The 15,066-nt window shown below is 44.6% G+C and overlaps 1 protein-coding gene across 1 annotated transcript in view; it reads right to left on the minus strand.

The window, feature by feature from the left end:
* Positions 1–1,686: 1,686 nt before the first annotated feature.
* Positions 1,687–15,066, minus strand: part of RAB10 (RAB10, member RAS oncogene family) — a 108,181-nt gene continuing 94,801 nt past the window's right edge. The window contains 4 exon segments of the mRNA XM_073624977.1: positions 1,687–2,240; positions 4,823–4,924; positions 14,178–14,251; positions 14,254–14,266. Of these exon segments, the coding sequence (XP_073481078.1) occupies positions 2,157–2,240; positions 4,823–4,924; positions 14,178–14,251; positions 14,254–14,266 (273 nt within the window). The 3' untranslated portion in view covers positions 1,687–2,156.

Here is a 15,066-nt window from a genome sequence, read left to right on the forward strand (position 1 = left end):
TTAGGAAGTAGTCCCCTCCCTTTTATGTCAGCATCAGGATGGCAGTATCCAGTTTGGCAAGTTGTGGTGTCCTGGATTATAGGGTTGTTTGTGGCAGTATAGTTGCATCACTGATCTCCCTTTTTTGTCTTATAATTGGATCTAGCATGCTACATTCAACGTTATAAAGTACTGTGATTGGTTCTGAGGTCCACCTGGCCAAATCCACCATTAGGCGTCTCTTAATTGCCTCCCCAGAGCCTGGGGGGATGTAACCATCTTCCTCTGAGTGATTTGCTTTTATGAGTATTTTGAAAAAGCTGTGCAACATGTAACAGGCTTCTGTGAATGGGTGGGGGGGCAGGCATAGCAGTTCTAGCGACACTGCTCTTGAAGTAACAGACCACAGTAAGCAACATCAGAGCTTAGAAGTTATCTTCCTGGAGCACAATATACAAGTTTATTGCACTCCCTTGAAGGACACACTCCAGGTGGGAGGAAAAAAGCACACACAGCAGCAATCCCACCCCCTCTGCAGCCCATTTACAGAAATCTTTGTATTTTGTGAACGAGTTTACATAATACAAAGGCTTCTGAGAATGGGCAGGCATAGCAGTTCCAGCTACTCTGCTCTTTAAAGAACCGAGACCAAAGTGAGCAACATCGGAGCTTAGAAATTATCATCCTGGAACACAATATACAGGTTTATTGCACTCCCCGAAGGACACTCTGGCTGTGAGAGAAGAGAAGCACACACAGCAGCTATGCCCACCCCTCACCCTCTGCAGCCCATTCACAGAAGCCTTTGCATTTTGTGAATGAGTTCACATAATACAAAGGCTTTTGAGAATGGGCAGAAGGATGGGAGAGGGCAGGCAACTGTGCTCTTGAAGGAACTAAGACCATAGTGAGCAGCATTGGCAAGTTATCCTTCCTCCTGGAGCACAATATATACAGGTTTATTGCACGCCCTGAAGGACACACTCCGGCTGTGAAAGGAGAGAAGCACACACAGCAGCTATGCCCACCCCTTCCCCCTGCAGCGCATTCACAGAAGCCACAGGCAGCAGCATCGGAGCTCCAGAAGGTATATTCCTGGAGTACAATAAAGCTGTCAATTGTGAATAAAAAAAAAGATAAGTCTATGAGGTGGCAGGCACCTTGCTAGAGACTTGTATCTCCTGGAATTCAGCTTTAAAGGACAACATATTCACAGAGTGGCTCCAGCTGGCGATGCACCACCTTTGCTTGGATGCCCAGTAGGAAAAAAAACAAAACAAAACAAAAACAACAACAAATACAAAAACAACAAAAAAAAAAAACAAAAAAACAAAAAGAAAAACAAAAAACAGGCTGGAACCTTCTCTTAGCAAAGACCTTGAGGTTCCGTGCAGGGCCACACACTGAAGGTGCCCAAAAGTGCGCTCAGAAGGGTGGGGCTTTACTTAAAGGCAACTGTTCTAAGGGTGAAGTTGTCATTTAAGGATTGTATGAGATTTTAGTGGTTGGTTTATAACCTAAGGATTCTGCAAGTACTAACAGACTGCATCATACAAGTCATCCGAGTTAAAATGTGGGCTATCCGAGAACACGCTACAGATGCCCTTCTTCCCAGGCGGGGTCACTTACACTATGCAGTGACACAGATGCCGGCGTGCTCAAACTGCCCAATTGCTCCTGTGGCCAAGATGGATATGACAATAGTGATTCACTCTAAGTTTTATTGTGATACACATTTCATTTTCCAGAATAGTAGCAGTAATTGCTGTAGGTGCCTCCATCTTCAAAAAAAAATTTTTTTTTTTTTTTTTTTTTAGTGACAACAGAACGCGAGAGGGGACATGATACAACCAAAATGTAGTGACGGGGGGTAGGGGAGGAGGATAAAGCGTTAAAATGAGAAAATGTCACAAACAAGGTTTATTAACTTTCAGCTGCGTCTTCCTCCGTTCTCCATACACCCGAAAAAGAATGAAGCCAGCAAGCACTCGCTTAGATGGAGAGAAGGATGTTAATATGATATTGGGAGGAGGGTGGTGACATTCAAAGGTTAAATTGGAGGGGATGGGGGGGGGGGGGGGTTCAGAGTGGTTTATGCTGCAAGGACGAGAAGTGGTTGGGGAGGAAGGGGAAAAGGGTGAGGAAGGGGGGATGGTGAACGATGCAAATAAAAGGGTTCAACAACATTTGCTCTTCCAGCCTGTCACGCCACCACCGCTGCTGATATCTACGTTCTCACTGTTGGGTTCTTTAACTGGAGTCTGCAAGACAAGACAAAGGATTATTAGACACGGGTCGGCCCACGCTGGGACAGATTTATACAGTGTATGGACAAAAATCTGAACCTCCGACCATCACACATACCTATATGGCTATAAGTGAACCCCTCCAAATGATTGAGTTCAGGTGTCTAGTGAAGGGTGCTGTTAACACTACTTCATACAAAAACACTGTAGACAATTGTGCTCTTCCAACCCTGTGGTAACAGTATGGTGAAGGACCTTTTCTGTTCAGACTGTGACCCTGGCTGCAAAGTCAGCTGCATAAAGACATGGTTTGGAGTTTGGTGTGGAAGATCTCAGGTGTCCCGTACAGAGCCCTGACCTCAACCCTACCGAACACCTTTGGAAAGAACTGAAACGCTGATTGTGACCCAGGTATTTTCATCCAACATCAGGACCTGACCTCATAGATTTTTGGCTGAATGGGCACATTTCCCCCAAAAATGGGGGAGGGAGACAGCGCAAAACTGGCATTGTTTAGCAAGTCAAACCCAGAACATTTATTAAACATAAGAAATGCACTCACAAGGGTTAAAGAGGAGCATCCTCGTGGAACCTATGATGTGTAACTGATGGCTGTGGGCAAAGAGGGGGGTTAACTTTCAGATTGCCTAGGAGATCTGGGCGGAAGTGGGAGCGTCAAACCTGTCAAAACCCCCCCCCCCCCCCCCCCGGACCCTGGAAAATTGGCTGCCATGAAACCGGTCCCTGGTGCCCACAAGGTTGGGGATGACTGTGCTAGAGTATCCTCCCCAGAAAACATAGGGCGAAGCTGTAGCTCAGTTAAGATCTGTGAGTAAAGCAGAAAGGAAAATCACACGAGTGATGAGATTTCTGGGGAAGTTGGGTACACAAACAGAGCTGCCATTTAGAAATGACTTTAGAATTTTTGGACAGGTTTAGAAAATGACAGAGGAGGCAGACTGACAATGAAGGGTCATTCTGGGCAACACTAAATTATGCGGCATTTACATGTTATATCAGGATTTTTTTTTAACAGAAAGTGGAAATTTCTTTTACAAACTGGCAATTTCTGTACATTTTGTGGACAATTATTGTTTGTAAAGTGTCTGGTCACCTCCCTGGTCTGTCAGTACTGCAGTAATAACAGCCTTCAAATGGCTTGGAAGGCAGCTAACGGACTTTCAATTCTTCCTTCAAAACCATTTGAGCACTGCATGTATTTTTTAAATTTGTACTAAAAGAATTTTCCTGGTTCAAGTGTATACCAACCTAAATTAAAACCCCCTTTATTGCATTTCTTTGCCCCACATACACTGAGGTTTAATTTGCTCATATTTTTGCCATTCTTGGTTCACCCCCCCCCCCCCCCCCCCCTCCCCGATGACATTTTTAAATACCGTGTTTCCCCGAAAATAAGCCCGGGTCTTATATTAATTTTGGCAACAAAAGGCACAGTAGGGCTTATTTTCGGGGTAGGTCTTACCATGTAATGCGCTGTCTTCTCTCCCCCTCTCTCCCTGCCTGACGGGAATCCCCAGTGTGAACTGAGTTAAAATGCTTGTAAAATCCTATGATCCACTCTATTACAGTAGTATATAATGTACAATGTGTGTGTTTCTGTAATATAATTGTGCCAAATACCTTCGTTATAGTGCCGCTCTGCACTTCTGTGACCCGCCGGAGCTCTCTTCCTCGCAATTATATTACAGAAACACATTGTACATTATATATTACTGTAATAGAGAGGATTATACAAGCATTTTAAACTAGGGCTTATTTTCCGGGTAGGGCTTATATTGCAGCCCTCCTGGAAAATAACGCAAGGTCTTATTTTCGGGGAAACACTTAAAAACCTTTCGCGCCATCATTATTTTGGACCCAGTTACATCATCGCTGGGTCTCTGTGCTTCTCTAACCATTGAAGGTAGATCATGGCTAGTGGGAGAGGCCAGCATGGTGCTGTACATAGCTTCCGGAAAACATCACAGCACTCTCCAGCCTTTAGCCCTGATACAAGCAATAGGTTGGCTCTTGGGATGAGTTACAGTATGCAAATATCAAAATGCCTTGATGGGTGGGTATCAGTCTGGAGAGGATGTTCCTAGGCAAGCTGTATTGTGCATGAAGACCACCCTAGGTAACGCCCACGTGTGATGCTGAGCCTTCATGACTTAAATCCAACAAAAGAAAGGGGTTGGCCAGGGAGTCAGGCCAGATGTCGTCCAGCAAAGGAAACAAGGTGAGGTCTCGGCGTAACATCAAAAAATTATCTTTGGAAAAACAAATTTGCAACGCCCATCAGTTTATTCTCTAGGGTGTATATATATATATATATATATATTTTTTATATTATGTTTGGGGGTTCTAAGTAATCAAAAAAAAGATACATGTAGGAGAGAACTGTCAGAAATGCCCTGATAGGCAAGTGGTTAAGAATGTCACTTTTGCTAGTCTGATTGATATTTGGAAAGGTGTGACCAGTACCATTGAATATAGAGCTACACATCTCCCTGCCTTTCAGTGTTGAGTTATGGTCGGGTCCATTGGAAATCTGAAGAGATATGAAAATCAGGACACACAGATGAGGAATCTCGTACCTTTCGAAGTATGTCTTCTGCTAATGTGAGGAATGCCTTCTCAATGTTTACGTTTGCTTTTGCGCTAGTCTCAAAAAACCTAATTCCGTGCTCCCGGGCAATCTGTGGAAGAGAAGATGATTCATGGTGAGTCCCCCGCTCACTTATTAAACAGTACAAGAATTATTCACATCCACCATGGAAAACCACAACAGAGTACTTGTTCAAACAATGTCCCCAATCTCGTTTTGTCATAACAGCAACCCAAGCCCAAAGCTAAATGCCGCTTCCGGTCGGGGCAAGTACGCACCATAAACATCACATGATAGCGCGCATGCGATCGGCTGCACATGGTCTCTCAACCCCAGTGATAACACGCCCCATCTCAGGCTGACCAGGTCAGCAGAACATAGTCCCTTATCCATAATGATAACCGTGCATATACAACGTATCCAGGCCTGAACAGCATGCACTGTAGATAGCATATGATGGTTGCATGAACGCCCTCACTCCTAGTGGAACAAAATGCATGCACACCCACACCCCCAGCAGAAGCGCACACATAAGGGTGGCTGTGGTAGAGCTCCATGGAACCCTGTAAAGCAATGTAGCCACACTCAACATGGAAACAGACCTGAAAAATGCAAAGGGCATCCTGCAGATTGTAAAGAATTCCAGGAATGGTATATTTTTTACATAGGTACATTGATCCAGCTTGGACTTCCGCAACTATGAATGTATCATACATGCCTGTTCCCTACAGAACAGTCAAACTCAACCAGGGTTCCTCCAGGGGAGCCTACGGGCTCCCTGGGCTTTGGCAGGTTGACCTCCCAGTTGATGGTCCCTGCATAGTTCTGGGGCCAATGCCAACTGGCATTTAGAGGCATGATTTTGCCATTGTTAGATTTGGTCATCTAGATGGGGGCATCCATCCAACTGGCCGCCAACATAAGGAGCATTCTTCCCAATGTTGTAAAGGGCATTTCTCCCAATGAGCCACAACGAAGTGGTTTTAGTAAGGTTTCCCTGAGACCTGACAATTATTTTTAGGGTTCCTCTATGGTAAAAAGGTTGAGGAAGGCTGCTCTATAAGCTGGAAATCACTGTAGTCAAACACCAGTGATCTCTGCTTGCTTCCAGGTCCCATGCTGAGCAGCTGCACTGTGAACACAGGAGGTCACTCACTCGGCGCAGTGCCATTCAGAGAACCACTGTTCACAATACAGTAGATTACCTGCTCAATATGGGACCCGGAAGATAGTGGAGATCACTGGAGCATAAGTTCCAATTAGAGGGTTCTAGAGGGATCCCAGTGGTATGGTATATACCTAGCTACATGGGTCCAAGCTGGATCAATGTAACTATGTATAAAATATCCATACAGTACCTGGAATTCAGCTTTAGGTAAATGAAGCTTTGACACTCGTACATTAAGTATAACAAACCTCACCAGGAATGAAATGTGCACATACCAGGGGGTTCTCTTGTAATAGATCAGGGATATGCAATTAGCGGACCTCCAGCTGTTGCAGAACTACAAATCCGATGAGGCATAGCAAGACTGACAGCCACAAGCAGGACACCCAGAGACAGAGGCATGATGGGACTTGTAGTTTTGCAGCAACTGGAGGTCCGCTAATTGCATATCTCTGTAATAGATGGTACCCCACACAAAGTGGTGACTTCAAATTTTAATTAAAGGAAACTTGGGGGGGTTTGACCAACAGCAGTGGCTGCCTTTCGGTTGAGTTTTTTTTTGTAGTTCACATCCTACTCCTGCAGGTGGCAGCATAATTCAACGGTTATAGGACAAGAGCTGTGTGTCAATAGACGAGAAATTTGTATAAAATGATCTGGATATGTAAATTACTTATATTAACCAACATATGCGGATGCTGCAAAATGCGACCTGGGTATGTAATTAGCTTTGGTAATCTTTGGGCACCAACAGGTTAAGCTAGGTCCACAGCAGCTCTGAAAGGTGATTTGTGGTGGATTGCTTTTCAGAGTGCAGCTAAGCAGCTGCAGTCAGGAGATGATCTTGCCACCTCTGGATTGCCTATATTTTTTTTTTTTGCCTAATGACAATTTCCAATGGGACTACGGTGCTGCAAGAACGAACCAAGTGTCCGGCTCCTGGTTGAGGCCATGTTGACCCCAAATGGCAATTGAAATGCCACCTGTCAAGTCAACTTGCTGCAGTAAATTTGAGGACTGCAGCCACTACTAATACTCATTTTATTCCCTAGGAATAGCCAATCTGACTTAAAAAATGTAGACGTGTGGAATTTTGATGCAGCGCTAAGAGGTGTGCAGGCCACAAAGAAAGCTGCTCCCTTGTGTTTAAGCTGCATTAATCTGCATAGGTCGTGTGAATGAAGCCGTAGTCTGGCATTAGCGAGCACTGAAATGACACTGCCGCTCGGAGCCCCTGTGGCGAGTAAAACACAAACTGCACTGGAGGCTGAGGATCTGAATGGCTGGGTTGTGTCTAATTACACAGCCAAGCTGAATTGTTCCTGGCACTGTGCTGGAGCTGGAAGGAAGCAACAAGATCTGCAAACAGCTGAAGAAAGCCATCGGTGTCTGCATCTACTGCATGAGCTGCTCCCTACATCCTGGTGCAGTCACTGGCAGCTTTCCCACTGCGGATCATGTGACCAGACAGTGATAATAAGCCTGTGTGTCCGGAGATGGGACGCTGTGACCGGTATTCTGGGATGTATTCTACACGCATCAATGTTCATCACACTCAGGAATTGTATTATCCTCCTAAATGGTTTTACATCTGAATGTCACATCATACTTTTAATGGCATAGTAGTAAGATTAAAAGGGTCCCCGGTCATCTAATCGTTTGTTTCAATAACAATCTTGACAAAAAGATATGTGCATTGAATGTATTTTATGCTGGTTTACCTGTAAAACCAAAAAAAGATGTGTGGGACATGCAAGAGGCCAGAGACTGCTGCTGGATGCCCTCTCTCTAAATGGTACCTGTCACTGTCCCAGCTATCACAAGGAATGTGGTTTATCCCTTGTGATAGCAAGTTGATAAAAAAAAAAAAATTGCTACAGCCACTATTTTCTACTCCAGGGTCTTCACTTTTTCGCAGCAAGCCCCTAAACCAGAGCAGACAAAACTGCGTACACAGGATCTCACAAAAGTTTTACTAATTTCTGTAAATATTTTATTCTATCTTTTCATGTGACAACACTGAAGAAATGACACATTGCTACAATGTAAAGTAGTGAGTGTACAGCTTGTATAACAGTGTAAATTTGCTGTCCCCCTCAAAATAACTCAACACACAGCCATTAATGTCTAAACCGCTGGCAACAAAAGTGAGTACACCCCTAAGTGAAAATGTTCAAATTGGGTCCAAAGTGTCAATATTTTGTGTGGCCACCATTATTTTCCAGCACTGCCTTAACCCTCTTGGGCATGGAGTTCACCAGAGCTTCACAGGTTGTCACTGGAGTTCTCTTCCCCTCCTCCATGACGACATCACAGAGCTGGTGGATGTTAGAGACCTTGTGCTCCTCCACCTTCCGTTTGAGGATGCCCCACAGTGTTTAGGTCTGGAGACATACTTGGACAGTCCATAACCTTTACCCTCTGCTTCTTTAGCAAGGCAGTGGTCATCTTGGAGGTGTGTTTTGGGTCATTATGTTGGAATACTGCCCTGTTGCCCAGTCTCGGAATGTTGGCATTCATAGTTCCCTCAATGAACTGTAGCTCCTCAGTGCCGGCAGCACTCATGCAGCCCCAAACCATGACACTCCCACCACTATGCTTGACTGTAGGCAAGACACACTTGTCTTTGTACTCCTCACCTGGTTGCCGCCACACACACTTGACACCATCTGAACCAAATAAGTTTATCTTGGTCTCATCAGACCACAGGACATGGTTCCAGTAATCCATGCCCTTAGTCTGCTTGTCTTCAGCAAACTGTTTGCGGGTTTTCGTGTACATCATCTTTAGAAGAGGCTTCCTTCTGGGATGACAGCCATGCAGACCAATTTGATGCAGTGTGTGGTGTATGGTCTGAGCACCGACAGGCTGACCCCCCCCCCCCCACCCCTTCAACCTCTGCAGCAATGCTGGCAGCACTCATACGTCTATTTCCCAAAGACAACCTCTGGATATGACGCTGAGCCTCAACTTCTTTGGTCGACTGAGTGGAGCCTGTCCTGTTAAACTGCTGTATGGTCTTGGCCACTGTGCTGCAGCTCAGTTTCAGGGTCTTGGCAATCTTCTTACAGCCTAGGCCATCTTTATGTAGAGCAGCAATTCTTTTTTTCAGATCCTCAGAGCTCTTTGCCATGAGGTACCATGTTGAACTTTCAGTGACCAGTATGAGAGAGTGAGAGTAATAACACCAAAATTTAACACCTGCTCCCCACTTATACCGGAAAACTTGTAATACTAATGAGTCACATGACAATGGGGAGGGAACATTTTCACTTGGGGGTGTAATCGCTTTTGTTGCCAGCGGTTTAGACATTAATGGCTGTGTGTTGAGTTATTTTGAGGGGACAGCAAATTTACACTGTTATACAAGCTGTACACTCACTACTTTACATTGTAGCAAAGTGTCATTTCTTCAGTGTTGTCACATGAAAAGATAGAATAAAATATTTACAAAAATGTGAGGGGTTTACTCACTTTTGTGAGATACTGTATACAGGATTTTTCCTGCACGTGTTGCACAGCCACAGAATATGTACTGATGCTGGTCAGCAAGTGGTTATAAAGGTGACCTTTACCTCCCAAACTCAGCCAGAGGAAGCCTTGTATTCATTAATAGAAATACAAGGCTTATGAATGGCTAAAAAGTCGGAGTGACTTGATTTTGTTCTGGGAACAAGATAGAAAGTCCTAGAATGCTGTTGGAACACTGGGTGGAGCTGATCCATTATACAGTTTATACAGCACTGACAGCTCCTGCATCATCTAGGAAAGGAATCGTTCATTTGGGCCAGCTTGGCCCGTACCAGCTATTTAAAGTCCTATGCTCCTTGAGTTAGGCTTGCAGTGGCTCAGTGGGCATGGAGTATCTTAAAGCAGGACTTTACTGTGTGGGAACATTAAGTTTTAGGAGAAGTAAACCAAAACAAACACCCTGATGATCTGTACAGACAAATCCCAAGAGCAGTGCGCACAGTATTCACTGTGACCGATGTGTGAGCCGGCACTGCTATGTAAATATTTATCACACTGTAAACCACGCGCTCCGGGAATTCTGTTCAGAATTCTGTTCATAAATGACAGAGGAGAATACTGACGCCAATACAAAGATGTCTGTGCTGCGATGTTTACATGGGAAGACGGAGACCAGAGGGGATGCCATGACACCGTCTATACAAAACATACAGAATATCAGCACCACCCCCCTCCCGAAGTATGTCAGACGATTATAAAAGGACCGAGTGTTTGAGATGGGGGAACGTTCTACATTATCAAAACTCAGCATTCCCAAATCTATTCCGGTGCTCCAAAACGGAAACTAACCACTTCCCACCCAACGTCGTCGATATGACGTCGTGGACTTTGAGTGGGGATACCTGAATGATGCCTGCAGATACAGACATCATTCAGATATCTTCTTTTTTCTGCCGGTGATTGCCTGCACCCACAAAAACAGTCATAGTGGCTGTTCAGCCTCTTGATTGCTTTTACAGGGCACCAGGTGGGGACACCCGCGAGCCGGAGAATGAATCGGCCAGTGTCAGCCGTTTACTATGTGGTCCCCGGTCATCGGAGGCTGGGCACAACGTTATGAGGTCACGTCCAGCTTCGGGCAGTTGTAAACACTGCCGTTGCCTGCCTCGGCTGAAGGCCGAGATTTTTTTTTTTTTTTTTTAAATCTGTCTTTGCAGCCTAGAGGTGAGATCTGGCGACTTAGATCCCAGATCTTGCTGTGAAGAGGACCTGTCATGCCCCTATTCCTATTACAGGGGATGTTTATATTCCTTGTAATAGGAATAAAAAAAAAAAAAAAGTAAAGGGAAAGTGTCCAAAATAAAAATAAAAGTTAAATTAAAAATAAAAAATGTATTTTTTTTTAAAGTGCCCTGTCCCTTCGTGCTCGCAGAAGTGAATGCATACATACGCCGCGCGCCCGCACATGTAAACAGCGTTCAAACCACACATGTGAGGTATCGCTGCTAACGTTAGAGCGAGAGCAACAATTCCAGCCCAAGAGCTCCTCCAACTCTAAACGGGTAACCCGTAAATTTTTTTAAATGGAGATTTTTAAGTACCGATGTTTGGTGCCATTCCACGAGCGTGCTCAATTTTAAAGCATAACATGTTAGGTATCTAGTTACTTGCTGTATTATTTTTTCACATTATGCAAAAGAATTGGGGCTTTTTTTTTTTTTATTCATGAAAAAAAATTATAGAAAAAAACCATAAAAAGTTTTTAACAGCCATTTAATTTTCGGCGGGCCGATATATCGGTGCATCCTTATTCACTTCCACATTGCATTTCAGTTATTTCTAGCCTACTCTTATTCATCTGAACAATCTTGAGGTTTGTAAACTTTCTTTGGGAAGATCCCCACACATTTCCTTGATTTCTGTGACACATTCACTATGCTCTGTGAGTAGGTACTGCTGTGTCACACATTTTTACAGAGTCTGCCTTCCGAATTAGAGAGGTGCTGAGGAGGAGTTTCAAGGGGCGGAGTCAGTACAGGAATCACTGATTGCAGGCAGCAAGGTACCATGGGAAATGTAGTCCTTAGAAATTGATGAGAAGCTTCAATGCACACAGAGGATTCAGGAAGTTGTGGAAAGAGGTGGCCAGCAGACAAGCAGAACTCACAGAATGGAAGGAAAATTTTCAAGTAAGCTTATATTGGATTGTCAAATATAACCATTTGTATTTCTATAGCGTATACTGTGACCAGAGAACTGCTTTTGGAAAGGTAAAAAATGACTTAACTACTTCCTGCTAGCTGTATGTACATATGCAGCCTCTCGGGCGGATGGACTTTAACACAGGAGGGTACATATATGCGGCCCTATGTAGACACGTTATGCAATACACATTACTGTGCTGTTGCATACAAATCTAATACATTTAACGCTACCTCTCCCTCAAGGTTACTTCCCTTGAGGGAGGGGACCCCCGTTTTACTTACCTGACCCCCTCGAAAGTCTCGCGCTCGCCCCCTGACATACTCTTCGCCGCTCAGCCTGGCCCATTGATTGGCTAGAGTGGATGGATTAAAAGCAGCACAGCCATTGGTTCGCGCTGCTGTCAATCACATCCAATGACGCAGCGGCGGGGGAGAGGGCGGTTCCGAGTGATACAGTGAGCGGCTAATGGCCGCCTGCTGTATTACGGGAGTGCACCCGCAAGCACTCAACACCATGCGAGGGGGGTGGAGGTGGAGCCGAGACAGCCGCAGAGGGACCCCAGAAGACCAGGTTCGGTGCCACTCTGTGCAAAACGAGCTGCACATATACCTGCCCCTAATTCATACCAGGGTGAAGTAACTGCCGTGCACAACTTAGTGTACATACCTGGCACAATTCTGTGCTCAGACTAGGGTTGCACAGATACCACCATAAGACAGAGTACAAGTACTGATACTTTATTTCAAGTACTCGCCGATACTGATACTTTAATATTATGTGACAGTGGCACTAATATGCAGCACTGATGGACATGAATAGGCGGGCACCACTATGTGGCACTGATGAGGCGTAATTTTTATTTTTGTTTATTTTAGTTTTATTACAATTTTTAAAAAATATTATGTAAAATTATTTATGTGTGGTGTTATTTTGTTTTACAATGCTTTTTTTTTTAGTGTGGATGGTGTCAGTTTGATTATTTTCTATTATTTTTACAATTTAACCTTTAAATATTTACAATTCTTTCTTTTTTTTTATTAACCCTGTGGGGGTGTTGCTTTGGTGAAGTCTAAACAGACCCCCTGACATCTCCCCTTTAAGACAGGGAGAGGGACTGAGGACACAGATTCCCCAGTCCCTTTCTCTGCAGCCTCAGCTGCACTGAAGAGATGAATGGACAGGAGACAGAGGCTCCTGTTCATTCATAAACTGAAGCATCATGAACATAGTTTACGTTGCTCAGTTATGAATGGACAGATTCAGTGATCACTGACTGTGCATTCAGAAAAGGAAGGAGCCGGTAAATGACATACCAGCTCCTTCCTCAGCTCTCCATCCTGACACATCCAGGATAAGGCAGGGAGGGGGGAGGACCCAGAGGAGGACCCGGGACAGTTGGGGGTGAATGGTGTGGCGGTGGGGGCAGTTACAGGCACCGATCCCCCCCTGTATAGCTTTCAATAAAGCAGCTGACAGCCACAGGCTGAGGAGGAGAAGCGTCCGTCAGCTGCCTTATTAAAAGCTATACAGGGTGATCAGTGCCTGTAACTGCCCCCACAGCCGCACCAATCTGAGGCTGCCCAGCCCTTCCGCTAAGCTTAGGACGCCAGGACCCTATACAACAGGTTATCGGATTAGGCATCTGAGCATTTGCACAAGTACTCGTGCAAATGCTCGGTATCGGCACAGATACTAGTATCGGTGCAACCCTAGCTGAGAAAGTGATTCTGATGCAGATGAGCAGGTCAGTGCACAGCTGTGCCGGGACTAAACTCCTGTGCAGCTCAGTGTACACACGCAGTGCAATTCCATGCCAGGACAAAGTAATTTGCATGTGTGACTCCCGTTGTACATAGCCAGTGCAATTCCATGCCAGGACAAAGTAATTTGCATGTGTGACTCCCGTGTAATTCCAATACCAGCACTAAGTAGTTTGCATGTGGAAATGTGTCGAGACAAAGTAACTCCTGGCACAATACTAGTGTGCACACATTGGAGTCAAGTCATCTCGGCCAATCAAGATGGCCCAAGTGTCTGAGACTGGAAGACATAGGTAAGGAAGCACTGGCAATGGGGGAGACCGTGGCAATTGCGTTTTTGAGGAAGGGCATTAACAAGGCATGCAAAACATCCAACACTGCTTAGCAATTTACTTCTGCTTTAAGACAGATAATGAAAACCGGTAAAAAGTAATTTGTTTTTAATTTAGCATGGATCCTGTGTTTGGTATTTGTTGCTCTCTGTGTATTAGTTGGGGATCTTTCCCCTCACTGAATAGAAAGTCACCTGAACAGGAAGTGAGGGGAAGGGCTCAGTGGAGTCACAGACTTTCTGATCAAACCTGCAGTCTCTCATTCAATTATATGTAATCAGAACTGTAGTCTCAGAAGGTAGTTGATTGCGAAAAGGTAAGGTGTGAGCACCTACAGGAAGATCTGCCGTACTCGGCCATGATTACACTGGTATCCGCTACCGACCAGGCCGACGCCATCCAGCTCACCTGCTCTCCCTTTGCTTTGGGCACCACCCTCTTCTCCTCCATGTCACACTTGTTTCCTAGCAGCATCCGCTCACATCTTCATTGGCATGCTGGAAGAAGAGGAGAGCAAGGGGTTAATGTGACTCAGATGCAACAAGACAAAGCAATCAACCATATACACATCTGACAACTTTGTGATAGATAGATATATAGATATATAGATATACTATATATATAGTATATATATCTTATATATATATATCTATATCTATATATATATATATCTATATATAGAGATATATATATAGATATTCTATATCTATATCTATTGTATATATTTTGCCAGGATGTGCTTTAAAGTGTCGGGTAAACCACATCATAAAAAACTATCAGTAAATGGTGCATTACATGCTGTCGCATACTCAGTCACTATGAGATTCCTTGTCTGTATTCTGCAAGAATCCTGGTGATTCCTGCTGCTCTCTATCTCCCCCTTCTGTCCATGTCCCCCAATACAGCTAGGGATTGTACAGAGCACTGTAAGCAGATCTGCACATATTCAGTTTTCCAGGAGTTTCTATGCTGAGCATTTCCTCGGTATCAGTCACATCTGCTGCAGCCCATGTGACTATAGAGTCACACACTGTGGGCGTATACACAGTGGTAAGTGACAGCCAACTCCCTCCTCCTCCCCCATGCCACTAACCAGCGTAAACACATTGAGAGTGGGAGATCTACTGTAGATTAATGTGAGGCTTCACCCTCCCTCTATTACTAAGCTACAAGGCTAGGGAGGGCATGACACGCTGTGACTGGCAGGAATTTTCCACACCCACGTTTTTGCCACAAAAGCAGATTTAATGGAAATATATATTTGTATGACATTTTAAAACCGTTTATATTTTGATGC

Source organism: Aquarana catesbeiana, linkage group LG04 (assembly GCF_042186555.1).
Source record: "Aquarana catesbeiana isolate 2022-GZ linkage group LG04, ASM4218655v1, whole genome shotgun sequence".
NCBI lineage: Eukaryota > Metazoa > Chordata > Amphibia > Anura > Ranidae > Aquarana > Aquarana catesbeiana.